This window comes from Galeopterus variegatus, unplaced genomic scaffold (genome assembly GCF_000696425.1).
Source record: "Galeopterus variegatus unplaced genomic scaffold, G_variegatus-3.0.2 Scaffold299, whole genome shotgun sequence".
Taxonomy (NCBI): domain Eukaryota; kingdom Metazoa; phylum Chordata; class Mammalia; order Dermoptera; family Cynocephalidae; genus Galeopterus; species Galeopterus variegatus.
The window spans coordinates 149,293-159,646 of record NW_007726410.1 but is presented as its reverse complement, the minus strand read 5'-3'; the positions used below and the strand labels follow the sequence as shown (position 1 = coordinate 159,646).

Sequence of the window (10,354 nt, the reverse complement as noted above, 5' to 3'; positions counted from 1 at the left end):
GATCCCGTTGCCAGTCCCGGTCCGGTACGGGCGCAACACTGAGGGTTGCGATCCTTTGCCGGTCACAAAAAAAGAGACAAAAAGGAAAAAAAAAAAAAAATTAAGGCTTTCCCTCTCAAAGCAAAAGGGAATAAGTCCAATTCCAATATTTAAGCTTGCCTTTTTTTTTTTTTTTTTTGACTGGTAAGGGGTTCGCAACCCTCAGCATGGTGTTGTCTGCACCACGCTCAGCCAGTGAGTGCACCCGCTGTCCCTATATAGGATCCGAACCCGTAGCCTCAGCGCTACCAGCGCCACACTCACCCGAGTGAGCCAGGGGGCAGACCCTAAGCTTGCCTTTCTCGCACACAGACACACACAAACTGACTGCAATTCATTCAACACATATTTATTGAATGTCTTTTTGTGCCAAGTACAGTCATCTCTTGGTATCTATGAGGGAGTAGTTCCAGGACCTCCTGCAGGTACCCAAATCCACAGATGCTCAAGTCCCTTAGATAAAAAGGCATAGTATTTGCATATAACCTACACACATCCTCCCCTACACTTTAAATTGCCTCTAGATTACAATGTGAATGCTATGTAAATAGCTGTTACACTGTATTGGTTTTTTATTTGCATTATTTTTTATTGTTATATTGTTATTTTTATTGGTTTTTCTTCCAAATATTTTCTATCCTCAGTTGGTTGAATCCACGATACAGAACCCACAAACAGCAAGGGACAACTCTACTGTTCTGGGTGTTGGGGGTAGGATACAAAGATGAGCAAGACAGAGTGCTGAACTCTGAGGAAATCAAAGATCTAATGAGACAATCAACAAGTATGCAAAATACACAACAAATTGCTATAAAACACAATGTCATACGTATATAGAAAAATGCCAGGAGTTAAACTTATCTCCATAAATTTTCATTGCATTTTTCCTGTTGCAACTAGAACAGTGTTGTTGTATTTTTTACATTTTTTAGGTGACAGACACTTTGATTCTCTTAAGAAAAGCTTCCTGAAGTTCATCATCTATAAACCCTCCTCAGTCCCAGGTTAAGAACCCTGACAGAGAACATTTCTCATTCCAGCACTTCTCTCTGCTATCCACTGAAAAGACAGTTGCTGCCTGCTTACAGAAATTCATTTATTAAACTTTTCAGGGGCCGGCCCCGTGGCTCACTCGGGAGAGTGCGGTGCTGGTAGTGCCCAAGGCCGCAGGTTTGGATCCTATATAGGGAATGGCCGGTGCGCTCACTGGCTGAGCATGGTGCAGACCACACCGTGCCGAGTGTTGTGATCCCCTTACCAGTCAAAAAAAAAAAAAAAAACTTTTCAGAATTATATGTATTTGATATATTAATGAACATTCCTATCCAGGGCTAATCAACAAAAGTAATTTCACTTCCCTGTTACTCTGGCATTGGGTAGAAGAAAACAGGGCTCAATATGGAAAATACAAGGGGGATGGGGGAAGTACATATTGATGCTATCTATCACTGTTTCAGCTACAGAGAAGAACTCAACACTCTTCCTTCTGCCTACTTCCAATCAGTTTCATGACATCGGAAATACTTTCCATAGGCATTTTAGGCATAAGTGGAAAACAGGTCCAATATTAAGAATTTCTTCAATTTATTCAATATCTGCATATTAGCTATTTGTGTGCCAGGCACTATGCTCAGCAAATAGGAAAATAAATGATGAGTTCACAGTTCAGTGGAAGACTCAAAGTATAGTAAAGTGGTAGCAGTATGTATGTGTAAGAATGTAGGAGGACCCATTAAGTACTCAAAGATTTTATAAAAGGGAGTGGTAAAATCAAATTATTTCAAGACTTCAGTTAGCTTAGAGGAAGAGGTATCTCTTATGAGGCTCCTAGCACTATATGCACATACGAATTTTCTTACACCAATTCTAGATATTACCATTCTTTTTAGTCTCCTACTTCAGGGAGAAAATAGAAGTCATTAGACTGAAATCCTTTCAATTTTTTAGCATCAAACCTAATCTCCCACTTTACCTTTGTTACAACAAAGGGAGTGTATCTCTTTGTACCTAAAACCAATCTCTCCACCAGTAGGATCAGAGCTTTGCTACTCAGTGTGGGATTTTCTGACCAAACACTTCTTCATTATCTGGGAGCATATTAGAAAGGCAGAATATCAGGCTCCACACCAGACCAACTGAATCAATATGCAGCTTAACAAGATCCCCAGGTGATTCTCATTAGGCACATTAAAGTTTAAGAAGCACTGCTCTAGACAAAAGCCAATTCTCTTCCAGTTTTTCAGAATCCTTACACTACGGATTATTCACTCTCTCTCCTCTCTACCACCTTGAAAAGAAAAAGCCCCAGTCCTTTTCCAATCCAACTTCTCTAAAAAAGCTTCCACTCATTCTTTCTCCACTTCTTGTCTCATTCACTCCCAGTTTATTCAAATCTGCCCCTTACCACTCCACTCAGCTCTCATTAAGATCAATGACCTTGAGAATGTTGCTAAATCCAAAGGACCAGTAAGTCTTCATCCTACTTGAGCTCTCACTAGTATTCAACACAATTGCGCTTTCTTTTGAATTACTTTCTTTCCTGTGTTTACATGTACACTAATAATGCAAAAGGAATGGTGGATAAAACTGTTGGTGCTCAACCATAAATCAAGGTAGTAGCATTAAACTATACTACTAGTAATTGTATTCTTCACTGCCTAGCACTGGCATGAAAGAAAAAAAAAGACAGTCTTGCCAAAGAATAACCTTGATGAAGCAACAGAAATATTAATTTTACTAAAACTCAACTCTCGTACATACATCTTTTTAATATATTCTGCTTAAGGAAATACAAAGTAAGCATAAAGCATTTCTGCAAACTGAAATGATGGGTGTGTTAAGGAAAAGTACTTGTACAACTCAACTATTTGAGAGCTGAACTAGCCACTTTTTTCTTCCAACACCATTTTTACTTGAAAGAACACTGGACAAACTGTGATTACTCAGACTTGGATATCCGGCAAACATTTTCTCAAAAATTAATGAAGTTATGCCTTTCACTTCACAGAAAACAACTTACAGTATTTGCTGTCAATGACTACATGCAAGCTTTCGAGCAAAAATTACAATTTTGGAAAACTTGTATTTGTCACCATGAGCTCGACAGCTTCCTAGTACTTAAAAGACTTTTCTGATGAGATCAGTAGTCATATTAACAAATACAAGTTTTTGATACAGTAGAATAACATGTCAACATTTGGAATACCTGTATAACTCAGTGGGCCAATATTTTCAAAATGACCAATACATGACTTTACAAAATTAAATATGGGTTGGGCCGGCCCGGTGGCGCACTGGATAGTGCGCCGCTTGGGAAGCGCGGCAGCGCTCCCGCCCGAGGGTTCGGATCCCACATACAGACCGGTTCCCGCTCACTGGCTGAGCGAGGCGCGGGAGCAACACCGAGGGTTGCAATCCCGTTGCCGGTCCCCGGTCCAGTACGGGGGCAACACTGAGGGTTGCGATCCGTTGCCGGACACGGAAGCAGACAAAAAAAAAAAAAAAAATTAAATATGGGTTGGGCCGGCCCGGGGGCGCACTGGATAGTGCGCCGCTTGGGGAGCGCGGCAGCGCTCCCGCCCGAGGGTTCGGATCCCACATACAGACCGGTTCCCGCTCACTGGCTGAGTGAGGCGCGGGAGCAACACCGAGGGTTGCAATCCCGTTGCCGGTCCCCGGTCCAGTACGGGGGCAACACTGAGGGTTGCGATCCGTTGCCGGACACGGAAGCAGACAAAAAAAAAAAAAAAAATTAAATATGGGTTGGGCCGGCCCGGGGGCGCACTGGATAGTGCGCCGCTTGGGGAGCGCGGCAGCGCTCCCGCCCGAGGGTTCGGATCCCACATACAGACCGGTTCCCGCTCACTGGCTGAGTGAGGCGCGGGAGCAACACCGAGGGTTGCAATCCCGTTGCCGGTCCCCGGTCCAGTACGGGGGCAACACTGGGGGTTGCGATCCGTTGCCGGACACGGAAAAAGACAAAAAAAAAAAAAAAAAATTAAATATGGGTTAAGCATCCACTCAAAAGTAAAATAGACCAATGGATTTTAATGTAACAGAGTATGAAAAGTTCATTGATATCAGAATCCACATTATAACTAACTCTTGAGAAATTCACTTGTTGAGTTTTGGTATGCTATCAAAAAATACCGATAATTATGTAAAAAAAATGATTATAATATTCCCCTCTTTTCCAACTACACCTGTGGAGGATGATTTTTTTTCATATACAGGATTTCAATCAAAACAACATAATGCAGCAGACTGAATGCAGCAGATATAAGAATCCAGCTATCTTCCATTAAGTCAGACTTTAAAGAGAAAAAATGTAATTAATGCCACTCTTCTCCCAAATATTTTATTTTAAAAAGTTATTTTTCACAAAAATATATTCATGTTAACATGTAAGGGGATTAATAGTTTTAAATAACTCAATGAATACATTTTTTAAACTTCCCATTTTTAATTTGAATATGGTAAGTAGCAACAAACATAACCAAGATAAACAAAGGTACTTTAGGGTCTACCATAGTTTTTAAGAGCATAAAGAAGTCTTGGGACTAAAGAGTTCAAGAATCACTGCCCTAGACCTCTAACACATCCCATGACAACAATTAACTTCCATAAGCCCTGGACTTTAAAATTTTTCTCTAAGCCAGGCCTCTCTTCCAATTTCCAGACTCTATACAATTGCTTACTCAACATCTCAACTGAGATGTCTCAAAGGTACCTCATACTCAACATGTCCAAATCTAAACTTACAATCTCAGACACTCAAAACATGGTTTTCTTCCAGTGTTCTCTCAGTGAATGGCATCATCATCCATTGAAATCTGAGTCATCCATGATACTTCACTCTCATATCGAATCATTCAAGTCTTCATTATTCCAGCTTTCAAATCTTTCTCAAATCTATCCATTTCTTTCTACTTTTATTACAATAACCCTCTTTCTCTGGATCATAGCCTCCTAACAACTCTATTTTTTTCCCCTACCCCTGTTTCTGCCCCTCACCTGTTCTCCACAGAGCAGATGAAGTAATGTTTTTAAAAGACAAATTTAATCACAATATTCACTCGTTTACAGCATTTCAATGTCTTCCCACTGCTCTTAAGATAAAACCAAAAGCCTGACTTAGCATACACAAAAGACTGACCTGCTCTTGCCCTGACTCTTTTAGGGCAGCTCTCCAGCAACCTTTCCTTGCCCTAGACACACTGGCTTTCTCCAAAGTTCCTCAATCATCCTTTGTATCTCCCCACCCCTCCAGGTTTTGTCTCTACTACATGCTGTCATAGCACCCTGAACTTTTCCTTCATGGCATTGATTACAGTTTGTAACCAAAATTTTTTTCTTATATCTGTCTTCCCTATTAGGTACCATAAGGGCAGAGCCTGTATCTGTTTTAGTCATCACTATATCCCTAATACCTGACATAAAGTAGGAAGACAATTTAAAAGGTAAAAATCTTTTCACTGTTACAGGTATTTTTACCTTTTAGAGTGAATATACAACAGGAGATTTTTACCACTGTGTTCAGCAGCTTTAGAATCCAGACTCAAGATAATCTTCCTTGGGAAATCTCTCGAAGGATACACTAGAAAATGATTAATGGTGGTTTCCTCTGGGGAAGGGAATTGAGACAGGAAAGGGAAGAAAACTAACTTTTTACTGTATATCCTTTTGTGCTCTCAAAATTAAGCAAAATTATTCTTTTTTAAATAGAGCCTTCTATTACCTAAAAGCGCTATCCCTAATACAAGGGTATTTCAAAAAGTTTGTGGAAAAATATAATTAAAAGATAACCCAAATCTGTCCACAAACTTTTTGAAGTACCCTCATATTCCATTTCCTAGATCTTGAGATCTTGAATTCCCAGAAGGGATAACTTTTAAATTATATTATCTGAAGATTTGGTAGCAGGATCTACAAATACCCAGGATTCACGTTTTTATAACACTAATACACACAATGATCACGACTAGTTTGATGTGAATGCAAAAGTACTCATTAGCTAATAACTCATATTAAGTTTTAAAGCTCAATGATACAGCACAGATGAAAGCAAAAACTAACCTTGAACCCATTTTACCTTCTCAAGCATTACATTGATAATTTCAGGCATTTATAAGAAGACTGCAGCATCACAAAAAAGTTATATTACTTAACTTAAAAAACAGTGTCAAAGTCATCCAAAAAATGGAGAGTGATGTACAATACTAATTTAAAGGAAATGAAACTCTTAACTATTACGTGAAAAGCACTGTGCTAGGCACTTCACACATACTACCTGTTTAATTTTCACAGAACCCCTGCAAGGATGAGGAAGCAGGCTTGAAAAGCTGTTATACAAAATATTCAACAGTAAAGGTAGGCATCTGAATACAGGTCTATCCCATTGCAAAGGCCATTGTTTCTACCATACCATCTGCCTTTCCAGACTAAACAGACATATAACTTTTTTGGGGGGCGGGGGAGGAAGCTGGCCAGTATGGGGATCCGAACCCTTGACTTTCTTGGTGTTACAACATCTCACTCTAATTAACTGATCTAACCAGCCAGTCCCATATAACTATTAATACAAGTAACCAGGCAAAAATATATCTGAATATATGGGCATCTTTTGCTTTCTTAGACTTAACTACGGTCTATTTGCTAATTTTCTACTACCTATGAAATCAAGTTGGTATGGAAGATTTCCACCATATTCAAAATATGTACATCATCTTGTTTTACACCTGCCTTATTTATTGCTGTTTAAAAGAATTTTAAAAGACCCTCCAAAAATCACTGTTTCATGGAATATACTTGCCAAAATAAAATTCAAAATTATTTATTAACAATGATATCAGTGGGTAGCCCACTTTACTCAAAACACTTTGCACATATATTCTCTCCTTTAATCCTCACAAGAAGCCCCTTGAAATAAGATTACTGCCATTTTACAGAGGAGGAACATAAGGCTCCCAGAGGATAAATAATACACAGCAGACCAAGAATCTGAACCCAAGTCTTGGATACCACAGCCCATCCATTACATCTCATTTTGCTGCCTCTTGGGTTTAAAGAAGGAATCAACACAATTTGTCCTTGTGACAACAAGAAAATCTGGCTGTAGAATGAAGAAAGCAAACTAAGGTATAAAAACAAAATTGTCACGAAATTTAATCAAATGTCTAGTTTTTGGATGTTACTGGTATGCTACATGAAACAGGGCTAATCATTCCAATTTGAAATTTTCTTGTATCTGTACATAGTAAATCACCTCTGACTTGACTTTAATTTCATCTTCCTTAAAATTACATTATACTAAATATGAATAAAGCCTGGAAGAGAAAATGGAAAAAAATAATGCAGTTTGTATGTTAGAATGGCAGGATTTTACACAGGGATGAATTTTAAATTTTAAAAATTTCCTTTAAAGGGCCGGCCCGGTGGCGCACTGGAGAGTGCGCCGCTTGGGAGCGCGGCGGCACTCCCGCCGAGGGTTCGGATCCCATGTGGTGACCAGTTCCCGCTCACTGGCTGAGCGCAGCGCGGGCGCAACACCGAGGGTTGCGATCCCATACCAGTCAGTAAAAAAGACAAAAAGGAAAAAAAAAATTTCCTTTAAATTGTTTTAATGTAGTAACACTTCTTTTTCATGCTATTACAAATACCTCTGCTACTTCAAAAATTCATGAGAAAAACAGAATCAAAAGATAATACAAATTCTTCAATGAACCTTTTGAAGACCCTGTGTATGTTAGTACTAAATAGAAGACATAAAATGATAGTTCATTTGACTGGCAAATATTACTTTTTAAAATACCAAAAGTAACTCTGAGGTTAATGAAGACACTCTAATGAAATCTATGAATACTCAAAAATCTACTTCACTTTTCTATATATCCTGCTAAAACAAGAGTCAACGAGGGGCTAAATTATCCTATGTACAAAAAGTCTGCCAATAACAAAAACTAGCTGAAATAAATGTACCACTGATTGTGATTTGGGAACTTTGTTAATAAGAATTTTTATTGTAATAGTACTGTTTTAATAACTTTTTTAACAGGATTTACAACTAAGAATTATCAAACTAAAAATAAAGACAATTAAAAATACTTCATCAATTTAGTGAGTAATATAGCCTTTATTCCCACCTCAAACCAAATTTTAGGTCAATATCTCAAATGTTTTCTACTAATTACCTTAAAATGACATTAAGATGAATACAGAATCAGCAGTTTTCTGTTACTTATTATTGGAATTTAAAACTGTAAATATAAATATAAAATAAACAGTAAAAACCAATCATGTGTTCAGCCCTCAGAAGAACGGTTAGTCTAACTAAACAACTACCACTTATATAAGAGGAAAAACATGGCTTTAATGGCCCATCTAGTAATTAATAAACTCTCTTTTACATTTTTGCACAAATTCTATATTATAACCTCTGAATAAAATTGTTTAAACTCTCCAAACTTCAAAATGTTTCTACTATTCCAAAAAGTATGCTATATGGTTAATATCCAATTTATACATTCCCTAACTGAAATTAACAAACGAGTGATTCCCTTTAACAGAAGTACATATGACTTAACACCAATGAAGAAATGAACAGTTCAAAACATATATTCATTAACATCTCTCTTATTCTATGACAATTTCAAGGTACAGAAATGGCTACCTTTAAAGAAATAAATTTATTTGTATTTTCCCCAGTTCACAGACATATTTTGAAAATTAATCAACTAAGCTAGGGGTTAAAATTAGTATTCCTACTAATTCTCATTCATTCAACAAATATGCATTTGTATCATCACAATTATCGTTACTAGAGTTATTTCACCTACCAATTTTTATTTCTCAGAAAACTATAAACACAAAACTCTGAGAAATTTCTACACAAACTTAAGTCAGCAAATGGTTGAAAACAGATGTCACTACAGCAACCCTAAAGGAAGATGATGAAGGAATGTACTTACGTTTCAAAACAACGATCCACGTTGTCAGACATCAAAAGCAGCATGCATAGCTGTTCAAGGGCTATTAGTTGCATGTCCCTTTCATCTCCCTGTCCCATCTGTAGCCATTCCAGCAATGTATCCGGATCCACATCTGCCATGGTTTTTTAAAAGCCTCTTTGCTTAAATTAAAAAAGGAAAGGGGAAAAAAGTCCTTTAAATGTCCAAGACTAATCAGCTTGGGTTTAAAAATGTTTCTTTTACCTCTGCTAGAACCAAATTTTAGTGATGTTCTCCTAGGAATTAAAAGGACTCCTAGGTATGTCTGGATAGAGTACTTAATGCAGTTTTTTGATTTTCCTTATTTCTCGAGTTTAACGTCCAGATATCATACTAAATAAAAACCACTTTTGCACAAGAGTATAAGCTGATTAGTTGCTGCTTAACTAGAAACCAGAGCTGTCTTTGTCAAAGGCGGTCAAACATGCTTCGAAGCCCACTACTGCAATCACTAACGTCTGTACCAAAAGGCAAAGAACACCCTCTAAAGATTGTTTTTCCAGCAAACTTCCCCCCACCCTTCTCCACCCTAAACTAATAAGGGTTAGATCCATTATTCTGAAGAGACTCTAAGCACCTTGATCCAGTCTCCCTCCAAACTGAGTTCCTCCTTTAAAATTACCTCTAATTTCACAAATTCTGCTGACTTCTCAATTTACTTATTTCTATTTTAAAGATGTCCAAATACAAATGATAATTAGATACAAGATCTATGAATAAGGAATTGGTTAGGAATTTTGGGAGTCTTGGCAAATGTTCTTAAAACCTTAAAGAGAAATGCTAAAAGTAAATGCAATGGACTAACAGGTTACGGATCAGAATACAGGCCAATCTACGGCCCTCTTTTCCCATCCCCACAGGTTGGAGCAGTTGATTAAAAAAGAGAGAGAGAGAAGCAGCCTCGACAGGCAACTCATTACAAAAGCTCTGACCAGAAGGACAGCTTTAGGTCCCACGTAACCCAACTGCAGGTGTGGGAAGCAATGTCGCGGTGGGCACCCAACGGCGGCGACCAGCGGGGTTGACCCAACACCCTGGGCCCAGTCGAGCCCGGCGCGGACAGGCGCTGGCACCGCGCTCTGGTTTCCCGGCACCAAACCCCGCTAAGTTAGCTACCTGTGTCTAGGAGGGAGAGGTTCTGGAGAAGCAGCAGCAAGCCTCCGGGCCGAGAGGAGGCCGCCAAGCCGGGCAGGGCGGCGGGTCTCCTGAGAGCGGGCCCGGAGCTCGGAGGCCCGGCGGGACGTCCCTGGCCCCGACCGGGCGGCGAACCCTTATCAAGGGCAAGGAGGGGCTCGGGCGCGAACAAACTC

General features: G+C 39.0%; 1 protein-coding gene across 1 annotated transcript in view; it reads right to left on the bottom strand.

Annotated features, from left to right (window-relative positions):
* Positions 1-9,145, bottom strand: part of HECTD1 (HECT domain containing E3 ubiquitin protein ligase 1) — an 81,255-nt gene extending 72,110 nt beyond the window's left edge. The window contains exon 1 of the mRNA XM_008567150.1: positions 9,006-9,145. Coding sequence (XP_008565372.1) covers positions 9,006-9,145 — 140 coding nt within the window. The remainder of the gene's footprint in view (positions 1-9,005) is intronic.
* Between the last annotated feature and the right edge of the window lie 1,209 nt (positions 9,146-10,354).